Source organism: Acomys minous (assembly GCF_964271855.1).
Source record: "Acomys minous genome assembly, chromosome: 14".
NCBI lineage: Eukaryota > Metazoa > Chordata > Mammalia > Rodentia > Muridae > Acomys > Acomys minous.
In genome coordinates, this window is record NC_140496.1 from 90848691 (window position 1) to 90870368 (window position 21678).

Below are 21678 nucleotides of genomic sequence, written 5' to 3' on the forward strand. Positions count from 1 at the left end.
TGCAGTGGAAAAAAAATGAGACAAACAACAAGAGAAACCTCAGAAATGACACAAATACCCAGAGATTGAATAATTTACATTGGAACAAGTAGTGAAGCATTAAAGAGGTCAAGGACAAATTTGTTTTTTAAATCTCACAAACAACAAAACCCAATACTATACCCTACCACATCCTCTGGATTCAGCTAAGTCAGTCCTAAAAGAAAGTTTATAGCTATGAGCATTAGCAGTAAAAAAGTAAGAGATATCTCAAATAAATAACTTAATTGTATTCTAGAAGGCTCTTTAACAGCAAGCCAAACCTAAATGCAATAGATAGCAAGAATAATAAAGATTAGAGCAAAAAATAATAGAACAGGGAATAAAGAGGGACAAAACACAAAATAAATAACAGAGTCACTTCTTTGAAAAGATGAAGAAGGTTAACAAAAATATCCACAAAGAAAAGTGCAAGACTGAAAAGACTCGCTGTTGAATTCAGTCAAACTTTTCAGGATGATTTAACACTGGTATTTCTCAAAATGTTCCAAGAAATACAAAGGTAAGACAAAGTCTCAATTCTATGAAGCCAGTATTACCCTAATGCCATAACTGGATACAAACATGGCAAAAAGAAAACTTTGGACTAATTTCATATATATATATAAACTGTGATGCAAACAAAACTTCCAGACCATATTAAGAAAATCAAACATTATGACCAAGTGGGTTGCATTTTCAGTATGGTTGTACATCTGCAATCACTATGCATAATATATCATACAAATAAAATGGAGGAAAGAAGTCACGTGATCTCAATAGCTGCAGAAAAGGCATTTTACAAAATTCATGTTATATCAGTCCTGGAGAAATTAGAAATAAGAACATATTTCAAAATAGTAAAGACTATATATATATATATATACTGTATATATACATACATATAGTTATATAAAAAGAAAGCTATAGCCAATATTATACCTAATATGAACAATCTGAAAGTATTTATTCCAAAACCTCAGAGATGAGAAGGTGACTCACTCCACTATTTTTTTAATGTAGTGCTCAAAGTGCTAGGCCAACTATACATAAAAATGTTAAAGATAGGAAAAGACATTAAGTTATTCATATCCACAATGTTGTTCTGTAATTAAAAGATCCTTCAAACTTAACCAGAAAACTCTGAGATCTAATAAACACAAGGGAAAATGTTGAAGGAATCAAAGCCAACAGACAGAAAACACCAGCCTTCATTTATATCCATAACAAACTTTATAAAGAAAGAAATTTGGAGAAAACATTTTACAACACAACAAACAAAACCATAGGTTGCGAAAGGCTTTATAATGAAAACTTTCCCCCAGGAATCCTAGGGAAACAAGTGTATGCTATCTTTCACATCTTCATCCCAGTCTTAACCTTTCCACGTATGCATGAGGGTGGGCTGTGAAACTAGAAGAGGGACCATGAAAGGGGAAGAAGAGGTGTTGAGAAAGGGAGAGAGGAAAACCGAACAGATGTGCTGTGAAAACGGAAAGGAGGCTACTGAGGGTGGCGGGACAAAGGGGGTCAGTAGGGCAGGGCAGAAGAGAGGGGAGAAAGATCAACAAAGGCAAATCATGCTTGAAAATTCCATATCTAATACTCTGTTAATTAAAGAATAAGAACGAAGACCAAGAGCTTAAACTATGTGCCAAAGGGCACAATTAATCAAATCACAAAGCCCCTTTTCTCCATGATGGGACACTGCTAGCTGCTGTAGAGATGCCACATTTTCATTTTTGATGTCAAATGGCTTCTGCACATAAATATGCAATCTAATCAAAGTGGTACACTGACATAAAACTACTGGGTATATTTCGATTAAAAACACTTAATGTGAACTTTGTTATAGTTTAAATCCTTCCTTTAGTAATAACCACTTACCACTTGGATGGTGCACGATCGTGAGTTTATCTAAAAGATAAAAAAATATATTCTGTGATGTTTGTTTAGTATTTATCCCACGAGACCTTCTTATTGTTTGATGACTTTGTATCTTAGAGGTGACTTAAATTTACAACATAAACTGAAAAGACTAATCCTACCTCTGGGTATTATGCGATACCAAGCCTCTCATTACTTTTGTCTTTTCTGATAGTCGTCAAAGTGTTATGATCTGAAGCCTGTCCGATCGCTGACAAAACCCTGATGTCTTTGAATTGATATTCCTTTATTCTGCAATACTTCATTTGTTGTAGATCTACATTTTTCAGAAATGGCTGCACACTACACAGTTTAAGCATTTCAATTGTACAAGTTGATGATTTTTAAAACAAATCTGTTAACTATGGGCCTCCCAGTCCAGCAGGTTTCCTAGACAGAGGATGTACACTCAGAACCTCTCGTTAATCCTCATAAGCATGTTATTCCTCACAGCCTCAGCTCTGCTAGCCTCCTCTATAGATTAGTGTTACTTTGTATTAGCTTGATCTAGAAAGCCAGCAAAATAAAACCTTACAGCATGTACTGCCTTATGTCTGGTACCTTTCACCCAGCACATTGGCTGGGGATTCATTTATATTGCTCATAGTAGAAGCATTAAATTTTATTGCTTAGGTAGTATCAGCATAAACACAGGCAAAATGTAATTGTGCATGTTGCTGCTTTATGCTCTGATTGTTTCCAGATATGATGAATTAAACTTCCATAGACTTTATGGATATGTATTTTTTTGGTGGATACAGAGTTTTACTTTTATTGGAAACATATCCAGGGTTGGAATCACTAAGCCATATACTAAGCATGTATGTGACCTTTTAAAAGTCATTACATACTTTGACATTCCATCAGCAATCACATACGTACATCCAGTTCCACATTCTAAATCATACTTGGGTTAGTTTGGCAGCCTTTTAAAGTCATGTTCCTGATAGTTTGCTCATTGGCATTTTATTGAAACTTCCTTTGTCTTCTCCTGCATAATAATGATTGTCAAGCATCTTTTACACAATTGTTGGCCATTTTCTTTTGTAAATTAAGGGCTGGGTATTAAGTACGTTTGTAAGAGCTGGGATGTCACTACTCTTAGGTCCTCTCAGCAGACAGAATTGTGGTGTGTGTGTGTGTGTGTGTGTGTGTGTGTGTTTATTTCTATACTCACTTACATAAATTGTGTCTTAGCAGCCATGATTTGTTATCTTTTGCCTCTAAATCCAATGGTCCCTCACAAGATTCACATCAGCCTCCCTTTAATTTAGCTGATACTTTGTGACAACAGGAACCTGTTATTAACTGTGGTTTACTTATCTGTTAGACCAATCCTAGAATATCTGAAGCTTGATATTATTATACTACATATGTGTGGAGAAAGGAACCTAGAAAAAAGCATATTTTCATCTATCATGTTTTGTTTACTCCAAACATACAGTTTTCCCTATTTCTGCTCTCTTCTGATAGCCCTATGTAACCACCCCATTTATTTAATTTAATTGCTTATGTTTCATCCTCTTCCTTGTACTCCTTCTTCTTCCTATTTGATTCTTATTTATTAAGTTTATAAAACGTTAATAATTCTTAAAATACATAGAAATAAGTATACTCTTCACTTCCGTGGTCTTACATTTTCCTCTAATTTAACTGTTGATTCTATTTTGCTTCATTCTACAACTTTTAGCATCCTGTTTACAAGAGCTTTCATTTCAAAACAATTTTCTCTGATTTCTTATTTGATACAAGGATTATTTTTGAAACATTGTATTTGGTTCTTAAATATTTTAGAATGAATCTGCAGTACTTAGGGAGCATTCTCTTAGGGTTTTGATCTTCCACAATGTAATGAAGTTTTCTGATGATCCCGCAGTGCTCCATCTTAGTAGCTGTCCAAGGACAAGTTACACAAGAATGTGAGCTCAGTATTTTTATGCCTTATTAAGTAAATGCCAAATTGGTTGACTCAGTTGTGACTCAGGTCTCTGTATCTTTGTTGATTTCTGTCATATGTTCAATTAAGCAATGAGATAAAAGTGCTTTTTATTTTATTTCTGAGTATTGCTAAATTTTACTTCACTGGCTAGACATAACCTATAAGCATTCATGTAATATAAAGGACAGAAGCATCTATCTAGCTGTTATGTCTTCCTGCTGAACTTTCTTTCCAGCTAATGTATTCTTCTATCCTGCTATGGGCTTTTTCTCATTGTGTATCAACATGGTCACCATAGCTTTCTTGTCTCTTGGTAGACCTTCATTTTCTAGCTATCTTTCATTTATTTACATTATGTTTTTTAGACTGCCTAAATTTAGCTGTTCCTTTTTGTGCAATATAAAAACATCATTTTAAAATTAAGTGTTTAATCAATTTACATTGGACACAATTATTGATATTACTCAAATTACTACCACTATTATTTTGATTTCTTGCATTCTTGCTTATCTATTTTGCTATATACAAATTTAGAAATTTTTATGATTTATTCTTCAAAATTAGAGGCTTTTAATTAATTTCTTATATTGATTTTCTTTTTTATTGATATATATACATTTATATTTATACATATATAAAATAAACCACATACAACAAGAAGAACTGTGAATCAATCAGGCATTATATTAATGTTACATTCATAGTGTTTTGGCAACCTCGAAGAAAGCATCTTTCTTATCTTGGTGAGCTTAAGATTCTGAATGTAAGTCAATAGCTATCATATCTCATCTCTATCAACTTAAAACATTTATCTAGACCTAAAAACATCTTAACCCATAAACAACTAATCTTAATTGTAAAACTAAACTATCTGGTCTTCAGCTCCATCAGAGACTTGAGAAGGAATAAAATTAATTACCTGAGTAAACAGGAAATATAGGTTAGCAGCTTCCAAAGTGGAAAAAAAAAATGACAGAGACAGTTTGCTGCCTGAACTGTCACCCAAAACTCTCTATAACGTTGGGGCATCATCTTCAGCCTTCTGGCCTAATATATCTGACAGACACATTTGTGAGGCAGGAACTATTCAGGATTTGTTTACCCTGGATTAATAGAGTTTGGCTGTTGACTTTGCTGCTTCCAACTTTGCCCATTTTTATGCAGAATTCTGTCAGTTGCCACAACGAGGACATTTTGCCCAGTGGCTGATTTGCCACATTTGAAGCCATCTCCATAAGGAGGTTCTTTGATGCTCATCATCCTCTTTGAGGTGGGCTGGGTGTTTCCAGGAGTTAACCTGTCTTACTGTCAATGAATCTTTAAAATAGTAAAAACATCTTTACATGCCATATTCTGCACGTCTCTGAGGTTTTTGAAGACCATATCTATTTTACCTTATCTATCTATAGAATCATATCTATATGTAAAATCTAGAATTTATATTGTTGTGATAAAAATAGACTAGTAATTGACATGACCATGACTTCATCAACTAACAATTAATTTGTATAACTTACTTATCGTGAACAGCTTGCAATAGCATTTTCAAAGTATCGGAGGTAAAACCTTGTATTCTACTTGAGTTGTATGGGTACCGCATTTTAGAGAAGAAATATACATGTGTGTGAATAATAATCTTAACATTGAATTCTATACCAATGCATCAAAATTAAACTTATTTTGCATCAATATACAAAATTCTAGGTTTACTTCTTTATTAATTTTTTTGTTTGAATTCATACAGTTCTCACAGTGGCCAGAAGGGGGAGACAGAACCCTAGTGGAGAAGGTTGTGAGCTGTCATGTGGCTGCTGGGAAGCCATGTGGAAGGCTTGCAGGTCCTTTGCAAGAGCACCAAATGCTCCTTATGGTTGAGCCATTTCTTGTTCCTTTATTTTTATTTTTAAGTGGTTGCTTTGTTCACAAAACATGCAAGTTCAAGTTCCCAAACTCATTTGAGAAGATAGAGCCCTCCTTCTTGTTTTCTGCTTTATACTTCCCCCTTCATATTCCTGAATTTACTACCCTCCTCTTGTTTTTTTTTAATTGATTCTTCACATTCTATACTTTATACATTATTATATACAAAATTTTACCCAGTTCCACTTAACTGCAGCCTCTGTTCTTTGTGGTATTAAATATCTTTTTCCTTGACATGTTCTAGCCTACAATTTATGTGTAAAATTTTGCTTTAAATAGTTGTCATTAAAATAATTTATTAAACACAGAAAAGATAACAGTCTATACATAACTCATTTATATAATTTTCACTGTTTTTATCCTTTTAACATGGATCTGAATTTATTTCTGTTATTATTTCTTTCTACCCATATAAAATTCTTTGACTCTGAGAAGATATTAGTGACATCCTTAAATTTTTCCTCTATGTGATGAATTTCCTTTTCTAACATTGGGAAAATTGTATTAATCCATCTTCATGTTCAATAACAGCTATATAGGTGTTAGACTGATTTCATCTAGAAAAGGTTTATTTTACCATTGCTTTATATAATTTCCACCTGGTTATTTTAATTATTTTTTGTTATTTAAATTATTTCAAATTTTCTCATGGTATTTTATATTTATCACTATTTAAAGCTATTTTTTGTATGAGTTCCATTTCCTCTTCTACAAAGAAAGGTCAACATGAGACTGTAAGTTTCTTACCATTGATGGCTTTCCTTTTCTTCACTATGAATTCCTATTACTATTATACAATGTTTAGTCATTTTTGGCTAGAATGTTAAATATTGCATCTATTGTCTCCTCTGGATTCTGTGTGAGATCTTGTTTTAATAGGCAGGTCAGTTTCTGACATGCACTTCTGTAGGACTGATTTCATTGTCTTTTCAATATTTACCAACAGAAACCTCTGAGCATTGCATAAGGCCTGAGTACAAACTCTGCTGCTCCTGTGGATTTTAGTTTGGCTTTTCAGGTTCCCAGGCACGACTTGAACAGCAGTGACTATAAGTCAGGGTCCTAGTACAGCAGGCATTAGGGGAGTCAGGGAAGTGTAAAGATCTGGCTACTCTAGCAAAAGCTTACTCAACATCTCTCTGACTTCTTTCTCTTTTTCTTTGAGAGCAGTGGTTGGTCAGTCTGGGTCAGAGGACATTCATGTGTTGATGTATGAATAATCCTGCTTTGCAGAGAAGGAAGCAGAGAGGTTAAGTCCCTAGGTCAGAGATTAGGAAGTGAGGCAACTCTTACTCACCGTAGGCATTTTCACCTTCTGGCCTTTTCCCAATAATGTTGTCTCGTAGTTGGCGTAGCTTTTCCTTAATGAAAGCACAGAACACAGAACCAGGACACAGACATCAAGATTTAAAAGCTTAGCTTTTTACATAATATTCTCCATGAAGTAGATGGAGAATGGTAGCACCCTGTTTTGTAGAGATGGAAACTGAGGTTTAGGGAGCTTAACTTCTCTAAATTAGAGTTGTAAGTCAGGATTGGAAACAGACCTTATTCTCATGCCTACCCAAGTGTGGCCTCCACTGAGTGAGGAGGCTAAACCAGGATGGCTGGATGCTGCTTAGCCTGTCTCCAGCCCCCATCGGCTGTATTCTTTCCTGGCATTCTACTTAAAAAAACAAAAGAGCCCAGGGGAGAATACTAAGAAACTAGATTCCCTTTCTCAGAATATTTGTGACCTTTGTTTCTCCAGTGGTCTGCTGAGTACATCCATGATCATTTCAGCAGAAACAAAAAGAATGCTAGCACTCCATAAATGCCTTTAAAAGAAAACCTAAGAGCAGCTGTTTGTCCTCAGGAACGCCTCTTTCCTGGGGGTTGTTTCCATGGCTTTGCATGTTTCCCTCTGAGTAGAGCTGTGTGCCTTGGGAAAGCCAATGAGGAGGGTGAAAGGCAAGGCCTTGAGCTCTGTCACCACCTCTGGTTTCAGGGCCAGGGACTCTATGTGACTCTTGCCTGCTCTTCAAACCCTTTGGCTTGGCTACATATCTGAAAATGAGCCATTTTTCCCCAGAATAATCCTCCCCCAGCCATACCATGTCATAGTCATCTGATAAATTCATTTCCAGGATAAAAATGAATAAGTTTGCAGCTAGAAGAGGAATATTGAAAAGAACATGAAGGGTGGGGAATGTGTGCACACGTGTAGATGCACTGCCTTAAATACATCCTCAAGGAGATAAACATAGAAAACAAAGGGAAGCAACCAAGTGTTTCAGGAAATGACTGTGGAAGTAATCTCTAAGAAGCTGCAATACACTAAACTGAATAGAAATCTTTATTTTTTTTTTTTAAGGGGATGAGAGGGTTAAAGTGTATCTAATCCCTGGTGGCAAAATGAGTTGTGTGGGTTTGTACTTGAGCATATTTTACCCCATTTTAGGATTAGAGTGACTATCAAGGTGATGGTACTGGTAAGGGTGGAGAAACAATGTTGCCATTCTGCTCATGAGCAATGCATAGGTGCAGAGCTCTACCCTCTGCTTTCTTTAGCATTTGTTTGGAAAAATAATTGCCTTTGATTAGTATTGTGAAAGTTGGACCATTTTCAGCCATGGACTGGCAACCAGAGCTGCCCTTCTAGGTAGGCGGTTTCTGATAATCCATGATCTCAGAAGTGTTTGGAAAGTCCTCCTGCCTACACTGCTTTGGCCAATATGCCATATTGTTTGAAATTTCATCATCGTGACTCATTTTTCTATTGTTAAGAAACTGCATTGTCTCTTGGTAGAGGTAGCATATTACGCTAATATTAGCTCCCTGTATTTTGTCCTAATTTGGCCTACTAAATGAGTTTAATAAAGGGGCTAGCTACTCGAGAAGTAGGTTCTAAGGCAAGGGGGCTTCCTGCAGTGGGAAGAGTAGAACCTTAAAATATTTTAGGAGTGGGAAAACTCATGATATCAGTAGAATGTGGCATGGATACCTCCTACTAACAACAGCTAAAGTGGTATAGGTGACATACTTTATAAGGAAAAAGATAAAATTGATCACATTTAGGACTAAATGCTTGATGTGCCATTAATTATACTTTGTTCCCCTTAAGTCTCTTTAAGTTACAGATTTTAGAATGCTAAGCCCCTGTCACTCTAGGGATGTGCCATCCATCTTCATTTCAGCACAGAGATAAAACAAACATTCTTTACACTCAGGGTGGGGATCATACAGTGATTTGGTATCAGCTTTGAGGTATGGATTCCAAGATTAAGTTCAGAAAAATGAACTCATGAATGCAAACTTTGGATCTTATTTTCGAGCTTTTAGTTGATTGTTGCAAACCTCACTTTAGTGGCTAGTGAAAAACAAAAGAAGAGTCTATATTTCTTTTCTTGTGAAGGGTAAACATTGAAAGAGTCTAAGGGGATCTGTGAGTGAAAGACTATCCCAGAAGGTCATATTACCTGCTGAATCACTTCCAGACCACTTTTCCCCATCTGCCAATGTTTAAATTTCTCCAGTGCTTCATCCACAGACATTTCCCCGTTCTTGACTTTCCCCTGAAGGAGGATCAGTTCTTCCTGCCCAGTGGTCAGATAGTTCCTTGCACTACAGAAGGTTGGGTCCTCCATCGGAGCTTTGTCTATAAGAGAAGAGGAGAGTGTTTTAAATAGGAAATTAGCATTTGAGCCACTGGGACAAAAATCCTTCCACATAATAACTCATTGGATTTTCTTGCTCTAAACCATATAGTCACACTTGAAGAATAAGCTAGCATAAAACTTTTGTTTCACTCTTTTCTTGAGAGAAGTTATCACTTTGTAACCCAAGATGACCACAAACTTAAGATCCCCTTGCCTTAGCCTCTCAAGTACTCAGGCCTGTGACACTACATTCAGGCAGCACAGAAACTTTTAACGTAGTGCATCTATCTACTGGGTAAAAAGAATAATTTTATCACTGTAAAACATAAGGGCCAAGTAAAAGTGATGAACTTTTGTAGAAAGTGACATTCTCTCCTTCCACTTTTGGGGAGAATTAAAATGAGATTCCGTGGATGGGGATTCTCAGGAGGCTAAACACCGCAGTACAGGGCCTGCCTCCTCATCCCAAAGGGACCAGAACAAAAGGTGATAGCTGCACTTTGAGTTAAGAGATTGTCAGGGAGCTGTGAAAATTCATCCAGGCAGGAACTGGAAGCTTTGGAAATCTGAGACTACAAAATGGACTAAGAGCAGAAGGAGCCTGCAACTCTAGCCCTGGCTGCCCAGAGGGAAAGGGAGACTCCTCAGAGAACAGTGAAGTGGAAGTGTCCCAGCAAGGCTCATTAGCACAGATGCTTGCAATTTCAGTTACTGGAAAATGTCACTGTTGTCCTCAGCATTCAGATAATCTGTGCAAGCAACCTAGAGCCTTCACAATGGCTTTTCACTGGAGGAAGAACACCTATCTCCCCGCTGCTCTAGCATGATGTCATTGTGTGACGGCAGCTATTGCCTGAAGTATACTGACCTCTACAGGTCAAAGACCTGTGCCTATCTCAAGATCTGGTACCTCACAGATATCCTACTACAATAGCAAAAGGGGCTGTAGCTTTATAGACCCAACACGACTCAGCAGAGCACAGAAGGCTCTAGACCACAAGCTCTTGCACTTCAGAAGGCAAATTATATGACAATAGCTACAAAGCGGGGCCAGGGAGGATACCTAGGAATAAATTTAAGGAGCTAAAAGACCCATGCAAATGAAAATTACAAAACTTCCAACATAAATGACACAGAAAACACTACAGCATGGAAGGTTCGTGCTTGTTCACGGATTGAAAGAAAGAACACTGTAAAACATTCATACAAATCAGAACAGTCATCAGGTTCAATAGAGTCACCATCAAAATACTAAGGATGTCTCCTCACAGAACTGGAAGAGAACACTAAAATTCAAATGAAAGCAGACTCCGAAGCACAAGGGGAAATCAAGGGGAAATGTGAAATAAACTAAGACACAGCATGAAAAAAAAAGCCTGTATATTCCCACTCCCATGAGACCGCTACAAAAATCTACTGGAGGATAGAATTCACAGTGCTACCTGCTGGCAAGCAGTGCAGAGGAGGGACATGTGGAGGTTGATGAATGGGCACATAGCTAGAAAGAAGTAACAAATCACAGTTTTCACAGAACAGTGAGGGGATGAATATAGCATACAATAACCCATTATGTACTCTATGAACAGCTGAAGGGAAGGAGGCTTAAGCTCTCACACACAAAGCAATAATAATAATAATGGAACAGAGACATTAATTCCCCCTGTTTTATAAATACATAATGTATATACACACTGAACTATCACAGTGTTCCAAAAATGACTCTTATTATTATAAGTATTTAGTGAGAAGTAACTGTTACTTCCTTGCCTTGACCATAATGCACATGAATTAATTCTCATGCTGTTCTCCATAAATTTCTAAAGGTAGCAAAACAAGTTGTAATAAAGATACTATGTGGACAATTGCCTGCCACATATAACATATTAATGTCATTAATACTAAACGTTTGTTGAAGGAGAACTATCTTTAATTTTGGGGAAAAAAAAGATCTCAGTAAAAAACCTAAATGTCATCAAAGAGGTAGAGTCATTTGGCACTTTATTCCTAGAATATGGAAGTAAATACCTACTCATTTTACAGTGAAATGCTTTCTTTTCCAAAAATATTTTATATTAGAGCTTACCATGTATTGTTTTGTGTGTGTAGCACAGAAAAGTAGAGGGGTCCATGTCCTGTGTAAAAATACCCGTGGGACACTGTAGGTTGGTATGTGACATGGGGTGTGGAGTTGGGTACCTACTGGCAGGACACAGGCAAATTTATTTGCCCACTGTGGTATTCAAAGACATAAATAGAGCCACATGTCTTTGGGGAGGCTATGAGAATCCCAGACCACCTCAGTCCCTGTTCCTGAGTGATGACACATTTGTGTCACCAGCATGGCCTTAGGACTCATCTGAGATCACAAGTTTTTGTATATCTGGATCCACTAAATCCAACATACTAATTGTAATGTCTCAGGAGAAGCACATTCTTGACCGGCTTTCACTTTTGAATATGCACAGTGCTGAAGGACATAAAAATATCTTGTTCAGCTAGAATTGGTATACCTAGCCCTGAAAAAAAACCCCTACTAATTGTTGGGAATCATTCAAGAAAGGGAGAAACTGGACCACCATTCAACCATAATATCAAAGATTTTTGGGGGTGGGTGGGGGAGGGGTGTTCCTTTCTAGTAGTGTGGTCACTGATGGAATTGAAAATGATTCTTTTTTTTTTTTCTGGGAGACAGACATTTTTAAGTTCTAGGCAGTACTTTTAATCACCCAAAGGGTGCCAACACTAGACTGTTTGGGCTGACCTCTAATGTCCATTTCAGTTTTGAGAAAGGCTTTTACAGTGAGTCCAGGACCAGGAACACTGAAAGACTCTGTGGAAGTTCTCCTTGCATCTAAAGCATCTCCATGGTGAGGCATTCTAGTTTCCTGGAGGGAGTTTCCTTGACTTTTCAGAAGTTTATGTCCCCAGATCTAACAAGATGTCAACAGATTCTATACTCTAAATTTTCCTGCAGGGATGACAGAACACAGAAAGAATCCCAGGAGAAATGGAGACTGCAAGCCAGCCGGAGGGCTAACTGGATGAGCAACAAAAAGCACAAAGAGCCTCATCTTAATGCCTTAATTGTCACTCACAAGGCTATTTTTAACTCGCTGGTATAGAATTTTGTATATAAAGGCAAAATAAGTTTAATTTTAGATACATTGGTATAGAATTCAAATTTAAAATTATTCTCCATATCCTATATATATATATATATATATATATGTATATATAAATATTTCTACTCTAAAGTGCAGTATTATATCCATATAACTCAATTATAATACAGGGCTTACTTCTAGTACTTTGAAAGTGCTATTGCAGGCTGTTTAGGATAAATAAGTTATACAAGTGAATTGTTAGTTGATCAAATCATGATAATATCAATTACTAGTCTATTTTTATCACAAGGATATACATCTTAGGTGCAACAGAGATATCATTCTATAGAAAGATAAGGTAAAATAGATGAGGTCTTCAAAAACCTCAGAGACCTACAGAATATGACCTTTAAAAAGTTTTATTATGTTAAAGATTCATTGACAATGAGACAGGTTAACTCCTGGTAACACCCAGCCTACCTCAAAGAGGATGATGAGCATCAAATGGAGATGGCTTCAAATGTGGCAAATTAGCCACTGGGCAAAATATCTTTATTTCTACCACATACAAAATTCTGCCTAAAAAGGGTCAAGCTTACATGCAGGCAGAGTCGACAGGCAAACTCTGCCAAGAAAAGGTAAGCAAGTCCTCAACGGTTTCTGTCTCACAAATATATCTGTCAGATAGATATATTGGGCCAGAAGGCTGAAGATGATGCTCCATCATTATAGAGAGTTTTGCGTGACTGCTCAGGTAGCAAACTGTCTTTGTCATCTTCTCATTTGGGAAGCTACTAATCTGAACTCCTTGTCTACTCTGGTAATCAATTTTATTCCTGTCTCTGATGGGGTTGAAGACCAGATAACAATTAAGCTTAGTTGTTTAGGGGTTAAGATGTTTTTAGGTGCCCACCATCCTCTTTGAGGTAGGCTGGGTGTTGCCAGGAGTTAACCTGTCTCGTTTTTTTTTTTTTAGGTCTAGATAGTTGTTTTAAGTTGATAATGACAAGAAGTGATGGAGATTGATTTACATTCAGAATTTTAGACACACCAAGATAGGAAAAGATGTTTTCTTTAAGGCTGTCAAATACAAATAGTCAAAACACTAAGAATGTAATATTTATACAATTCCTGATTGTTTCATGATTCTTCTTGCTATAGGTAGTTTATTGTAATAATATAAAAGTATATGTAAAAAATAAAAAATAATAAAAAAGTACAAAGCTGTTGAGATCTTGTTTCTCCTACCACTTGCTATTTAGGCTATATAGGGTTCCATAAAAATTCAGCTCCTGAGATACCATTTCTTGTAGCATCTAAGTGTCATCCTGGTAGAGCAGGAAGACAGTATCACCAATAGATGCTATCCTGCCTAGCCATCCCCACCCTTCTGCCATCCCTTTGCCTAAGCTGGGACCTATTGCTATCTCCAGTAACTCGTGTAGCTACATCTTTTGTGTTTACAGAAGGTATCTCCAGCCAATGATTTCCAGAAAAGTGACAATTACTATTTTGATTCATGTACAGGTTTCACTGAATTAAAATACTACGTCTGGGGGTGTAAAGATACCTTTTACCAAGCCTAGAAAAGAGTCCTCTCCTTGGAATACATGGATGGCAGGAGAGAAGGGACTGTGCAAAGCTGTCCTCTGACTACACATGCATGGTGACACTCCAACACATAAAAAACTGACTCCTTTTAATAATGTTTGTCTCAATTAACCCAACTAATTTCAAATTCTTAACTTTTAAATTGAAAATAAGAGGGCTTCAGTGCAGAAAGAAATATGTTTTGGTCCTTCTCAATTACATAAACATACCCAAAAGACCAAAAACAAAAGAGTCTCCAATCTTGTCTTAAAAGTGAGCTGCTTGTAGACAAGCTGATTTTCCACACACTTGCTTTTCCTTCTCATATGAAATATAATAAAGCACCTGCCTTGATAAATTATTATTAGGCATGATAAGGTCCAAAAATAATGATTGAAAAACTTTACTACCTTCTCCTTCAAGGCAGGCTCATTATTTTAAATGCAGGGCCTGTAATTGTTGGCAATGGTGATAGGTTCTTTTTATCACATCCAGTTTACCAATTATCAGAGGTGGTCATGGCAGGTTTTTCTCTCCTGCAAATTTTATGTTTCTGTTTGCTTTTGGAAGATTAGTTTGATCTTTATATTATTTTCATCAAACACTTTTGTCACACTGCTAGCTGCATGTTTGAAACCCTGGGTTACAAGATGTAACAGCCCCAAGATAGACTAATAGTTTAGTTCCTTTTAATTTCTCTTTTTAGTATCTTTTCATTGTACTTGAATACCATCCACAGAAGCAACAAATGACCTATTATGTGAATATTGGAATGTGTAGAATAGGTCAGAAAGCATTGCGCTAAAATCCTGTTGGTGAGTGACTGGCCAAAATATGTCTTACTAAAATACTGGAAAGAAAAAACTAATAGGCCCTCTGTTAGGTAACAAGACCAATGTGAAACATTTGTCTGATAAATACCATGTAGCTATAAAGAAAATAATAAAAAGGACAACTGCCCCACAGAAGGACTTACTCTATAGTGACAAGAACAAATACATGTTAAAAATAAACATGGGGGTCAGTTGGGTAGCTTTCTTTTTGCTCTCTTGGGTTATAGATACTTATTTTCATCGGGAGGTGGTTATAAGTTATTACTGGTCTTAGACAGAGAGAAAACTAGGTTGGACTAAGGGATGTCTCTCTTTTCCTTTATCTTTCTTTCATAGGTAAGGACATAAGAGTTGAAAAGAAAGAAAGGGGGATATAGAAATATTGAGGGAGGATAGAACAAAATGTAGATTATTGAATGTACTCCTCAACTCAAGGCCTTAATTGTTACTCACAAATGAGGTTATTCTTAATTCATTGGTATAGAATTATGTATATTGATGCAAATCCTGGTCATGTCAAAAACTAGTCTAATTTTATCACAAGAATATATATCCTAGGTCTAACAGATAGATATAATTCTATAGATACATAAGGTAAAATAGTTAAATAAGGTCTTAAAAATCCTGAGACCTATAGAATATGGCATTTAAAGATGTCTTTATTATTTATTATTCTAAAGATTCTTTGACAACAAGACAAGTTAACCCCTGGCAACACCCAGCCTACCTCAAAGAAGATGATCTATATCAAAGAACCTCCTTATGAAGTTGAATTCAAATATGACAAGCCGCTGAACAAAATGTCTTTGTTTCTGCCACAGACAGAATTCTGCCTAAACATGGACTAGCTTAGATGCAGGCAAAGTTGATGGCTGGACTCTGCCAAGACAGGGTAAGCAAGTCCTCAATAGTTTTTGCTTTGCAAATATGTCTGTCAGAGATATTAGGCTAAAAGGCTGAAGATGATGTTCTAATATTATACAGAGTGTTGGGTGACTGTTCAGGCAGTAAACTGTCTCTAACATTTTTTCATTTTAGAAGCTGCTAACCTGCACTTCTGGTTCACTCAGGTATAGAAGTTTTATCCCTTCTCAAGTCTCTGATGGGGTTGAAGACCAGATAGTTTAGTCTTACAATTAAGCTTAGTTGGTTAGGGGTCAGGATGTTTTTAGGTCTAGATAGATGCTTTAAGTGAATAGAGATGAGATATGCTAGATATTGATTTTCATTCAAAAATTTAGACCCGACAAGATAGGAAAGATGCTTTCTTCAAGTTTGCCAAATACAAATAGACAAATCACTATGAATATAATGTTTATATAACTCCTGATTGTCTCATGGTTCTTCCTGCTATATGTAGTTTATTTCATCCATGTATAATAATATAAATAAATGTATATGTTAAAATTATTTAAAAAATAAAAAAATGAACACAGAAGAAAACTAATCATCAAAGGAAAATTAATACACATTCAAATATGATTGTTGGGAAGAGAGTATTTTCTTTCAACCTACAACTTTCTGTAAATATTTTGATTTTTCATTAAGAAAAATGCTGCCCTTTTGCAATAGGCTTCCCCCAAAGAGTGGTTACTGTCTTGGTCCTTGCAGGGTATACTCTGCAATAAGAAATACCTCACACTGTAATGACCATTCTGGTCCATTTTTATCCATTCTTTTCTCTCCTGTTCTACATACCCCCTCCTTTTCCCCTTCTGTCTTTCTCTTGTCTGATCTCTTTTTCTCCTCCCCTCTCTTCCTTTCTTCTTCTTCTTTTTTTTTTATGTGTGTGTATATCCATGGGTGCACATATGTGTGGAGACCAGATATCAATGTCAGGTCTCTTCCTCAATTGCTTTTACACCTTATTTTTTGAATCAGTCTTTTAGATTTTGACTTAGATTGTCTGGCCAGAAAACCCCAGGGATCTATCTGCCTGTCTCTGTGTCCCTACTAGCCTTTTATGTGGCTGCCAGACATCCAAACTCAGGTCCACTCTTATACAGTACACACAAGGCCCACTGAGCAACCTCCATAGCCATTAAGACATAGGAGATCAAGGCATGTTGTACCCTACATTTTCACAGCAAGTTAATCTCTAACATTGTCAAGAACTTGGTAATAGGACTTAGTTGGCGACCAGATTTAAACTTGGCTGGCTTTTTGTTAATGAGCATGAAAACTGGTAGGCAACAAAGGAAGCTCCACGGGGGCAAGCTGAGAGACACCTGGACTACAGATTGTTCATGAACTCTAAACAAAGCATCCATACCTCCTTAACTTGATGTCTGTCTGTCTGTCTCTATGTATACATAGAGTTCTTTATCACCAACATTTCATGTTTATATTTTATATTTTACAAGTAACTATTCAGTTGTTTAAAGTTCAGTTGTTTAGATAGATTAATTATCTGCTACCAATTTTTGATACCACACTTAAGTTAAAGTTTTTCAAGTTTGATCAATCTATTATTAATATACAATGTATCTGAGGTAATGGATTCATGATATCCTTGAATTGCTATCTTTTCTAAAGTCTTGGATGGGCAAAACCTGCTGTTTTATATTTTATATAAACAGAATATCTAACTAAGTATAAGATACTTAATTTTCATTTCCACCAAAATAAGCCCAATAGAGCATTGCATGCAATTTTTGTTACTGAGATTTCTGACTTTTAAAACTTACTTTGATTTTTCTTTTTTCCCTATTTATTAAAGATAGATTCTTTTTTCATACAATATATTTTTGATTACAGTTTCCCCTCCCTTGACTCCTCCTAGTCTCTGTCCCTTCCCCTCTCCATCCACTCCCTCCCTGTTTCTCATTAGATCCCTCCCTGTGATCTCTTCTTGGAGATCACAACCAAACAGGACAAAATAAAATATAGTAAAATAAAACAAAAACCATCACATCAAAGTGGGGCAAGGCACCTTCACAGAGGGAAAAGAGCCCCGAGGGCAGACACAAGAATCAGATATCTAATCATTTACAATCTCAGGAATCCCATAAAAAATACTAAGCTGGAAGATATGTGTGCAGAGAACCCAGTGCCAATCATATATAAATTTTACTTCTTTTAAAAGTTTATTCTTTGGCAATTTTATACAATCTGGTGACACTCACTTGTAGTTCTCTCGTTTTCCCTTTTCCTACCCCACATCCCTTCCCTTTCTCTGGTAAAATCCCCATCCCACTGTCATGCCTATCTATTTTGTGTGATAAATTGTTCCCCAAAACTTTGAGGTTTCTATATAGTTGCACAGTAGAGGACTAGTCCTGAGCATGATGGGAGGTCTATTTCATTCTTAGAGTTATGAAAATTTAATGTGGACAGAACGGATTCTTCCAGCTAAAATAACACCCATCATTTATTGGAACAGCTTTCAGCTGGCATCTGATTTGTCTGATCTGTCTGTGCCTCCCTTACCCTGGCTTACTGTGGACGCACCAGATGAAGCCCTTGCCCTGGCTTACTGTGGATGCACTGGATGAAGCAATAACAAACTCTCTGCAAAATGTGTATTAGTTTATGCTGTAGAAATCTCACTTCTTGTTGTTATCATTGAGAAGTTTAACTAGACTGTTAACTGTGTGCTCTGGGTGCCTTGATGAGACAGTATTGTCTGTGTTTATGAAGTTGTGAATAATTTTTTTTTTCTGAAAAAAAAAACTTTGAGGTTATTCTTTATCCTTGTAGTTTAAAACTAGAAGCAGACAGTCTAGTCAATCTGAAGTTCATTTCTCTCATATCAATTGTCACTGGCTTTTATTCTATTTAAAATTCTATTCTTCTCTTTAAAAAACACTCAAACTATGACACCAGCCAAGGACAATACAGAAAGTAAACGTCGAATCCCTATCCAGATCTAGCCAATGGACAGGACATTCTCCACAGCTGAGTGGAGAGTGGGGTCTGACTTTCACACGAACTCTGGTGCCCCATATTTGACCATGTTCCCTGGATGGGGAGGCCTGGTGGCACTCAGAGGAAGGATAGCAGGTTACCAAGAAGAGACTTGATACCCTATGAGCATATACAGGGGGAGGAGGTCCCCCTCAGTCACAGTCATAGGGGAGGGGAGTAGGGGGAAAGCAGGAGCAGGTGGAGGAATGGGAGGATACAAGGGACGGGCTAACAACTGAGATGTAATATGAGTAAATTAATAAAAAATTAAAATTAGAAATAAATAAATAATAGAGATGATGGAAAAAAATACCTGTCACACACAAGTCAGACCTTTGTTTTCCATATTTTCTTTTTAATTTTCAGTGAGAAAAAACCCTTCTCTAATACATTCTATCTCAAGGTCTAGTACAAACTCTCTTGGAGGTTTTCAAGGTCAGTCACTTTTTCTGTGATTAATATAGGTTTCAGTTTTCTGTTGAAATGTCAGCTTTCTAGTATGTTTTATGCATTTCCCTCATCACACAATCCCTTACTTTAAAGTCATATAATTACTCTCATCTGTCACTCCCCTAAAATTTCTTTATCTCAGCCTGATCTTAATCCCTGACACTGTTGTTGCTTTTTGTTCAGTTTGTATATGAGTTCTCCATCTTCTGACGCCTTTCCCGCTCTCTTCTTACTCTTTGTCTTCAGGTGACTTCTTCACCCAATGCTTCCTGCACTTTCTCTTCAAGTGTCTGGCACTGAACTTAAGTTGGATAACCGAGCTTTAAATTAAATAAGTAGCAATTAATTCAATAAAAACCCATAGTTTTAATTTTTGGTTCTTGTCTTCATCTCCTTCCTCTGCCTCATCATGTTGTTGTTTTGCGAGACATGGTGTCCCTGTGCAGCACCCATTGGAACTTCACTGTGATCTCAACCCTGACCTTAAACTCATTCACCTGCCTTGGTCTTCCGATTGCAGGACTGCTGGTGTCTGGCAAACTCACTGTTCACTAAGACACTTAGTGTCTATTTGTCCTTTGGTTCTGTTTCTTGAGTTCAGGTAATAGTTTGTCAGACCTAGGACTGCATAGTATATTGATAGAAGCAGCATGTAAATCAGGTCCCTGGGTATGGCAACTTTTCCATATAGAAAAGGGACATGATTTACTGGGACTAAATTCCTGCCTGTGGAAAAATAACCAATAGAATACTTGCCTATCCCCCTGTCCATCACATAGCTTTACTTGAGGGTCCTAAGGAACTGACAAACTTCATCCTCACACCTCCTCTCTGTCTACTGGATGAACAGGAACAAAGGGTGAAGAAGAGAATACAGCTTTGAGAGAGTGATAATCTGGGGTTCCAAGATAATGTAGTGATTGAATGGCTTCCTTCCTTGTGGGGAAATGGCTCGCTCACTTTATACTATTGACATTGATTTTATCAATCATTTTTTTAAAATTGGAATCAGACATAGATTCTTCTGAACTCTTAGTTTCTGTCATCATCGTTGCCATCCTCACCATCATCATTAGGAAGTTTGTATTTCTCTGTTTTTTCCTTCATTTCCGACAGAAGTTACACAGTACACTGCTAGCATAGATCCATTTTATGGAAGAACTAAAACTATACAAAAATTTTTTCAGGTGTAACTTTAACAAAAAAAATACCCTTTTGTGAGCAATATGACAAATGGAAATATAAGTTACACTGGGAAAGGCAGCTGAAGCCATTATTCTTTTATGGAGTACAAATGACCACATTTTGACAATTTTCCCTCTTTTCTACTTAATATATCGAGTTGGCAAGAGCAATGTGATGGAAATACCACAGGTCTCAGAAGTCTCTCTTCCCCACATAAGAGTAATACCTTCCATGTGTCCTCAGGTTTCCTGCTAAAAGACAATTTTATTATTTAACATTTATCAAACTGCTCAGCACTGTGTACTCTGAGAACACATAAAAATATGCTCCCTGACCAAATCTTTTCCATGGGCATGCAAACTCCACCAAAAGACAAGCTCACAACAATTCTGTAGTTTGAATGAAGAATTGGGCAGCAACCACGTCAGGGGTTACAAATATATAAGCCCAAAGGGGCCAAACACAATGTTACCAAGCAAAATTTTAGGGCCTGATTATTAAATTCATCAAAATAGCACCCATTATCACAAATAAATGTTCTTTTAGAGTTTTGGTACTGATAAAATGACTCTTGATAGCTGTTCATTCTGTACTTTAGGTAAAATTGTGAGTTCAGAAAAATGCACATCAAACACAAGAAATCCACAAAGGAAGGGGGACCATGTAAAAGTTATATGTGGCAAATTTACTTGTAACTTCTACATTTACGTAGAGGGTAGGAATGGTCTAGGCAACCATAACTGGGAAGTTCTCTAAATCTCATGCACATCTAGATCTGGAGTTGCCTGCCATAGGTATTTGATAACGATGGCCATTTCCCTGTAAATTATGGTTTGCCCCAAGTAACAGCAACAGGAAATCCTTCATTTGGTCCATTTATTAGCTGTGAAGTGAGCCCGATTGTGGGTGAGAGCCATGATGAACCAGGGACACTGTTAATGCTTTATCTCAGTGGTTGCTGTGTTTCTTACTTGCATTGAGATAATAGTGGAGATAGTAAAATGGAGCTGTTCTTGTCATAGAAAGAAAAGCCCAAAGGAAACATCAAGTATAGGAAACCTGAACAAACTGGAAGCCGATAAAATGATATCATTTTGAGTTCATGTCCTGGAGGAAGGAGCCTCATCTACATCTAGTGAACTTGGGGGATGTCTTGACTGTAGGCTAGT

At 36.8% G+C, this 21678-nt stretch overlaps 1 protein-coding gene and 1 long non-coding RNA gene across 5 annotated transcripts in view; one reads left to right on the forward strand and one right to left on the reverse strand.

The window, feature by feature from the left end:
- LOC311582791 overlaps positions 1-21678 on the forward strand; it is a 171694-nt gene that overhangs the window by 90295 nt on the left and 59721 nt on the right. The gene's annotated exons all lie outside the window — the stretch shown is intronic.
- Positions 1-21678, reverse strand: part of BANK1 (B cell scaffold protein with ankyrin repeats 1) — a 248800-nt gene that overhangs the window by 4383 nt on the left and 222739 nt on the right. For all 3 annotated transcript variants that reach the window (XM_084756051.1, XM_084756050.1, XM_084756052.1), the window contains exons 12-14: positions 9262-9440; positions 7101-7164; positions 1906-1935 (exon numbers count right to left, since the gene is read on the reverse strand). In XM_084756051.1, coding sequence (XP_084612177.1) covers positions 1906-1935; positions 7101-7164; positions 9262-9440 — 273 coding nt within the window. The remainder of the gene's footprint in view (positions 1-1905; positions 1936-7100; positions 7165-9261; positions 9441-21678) is intronic.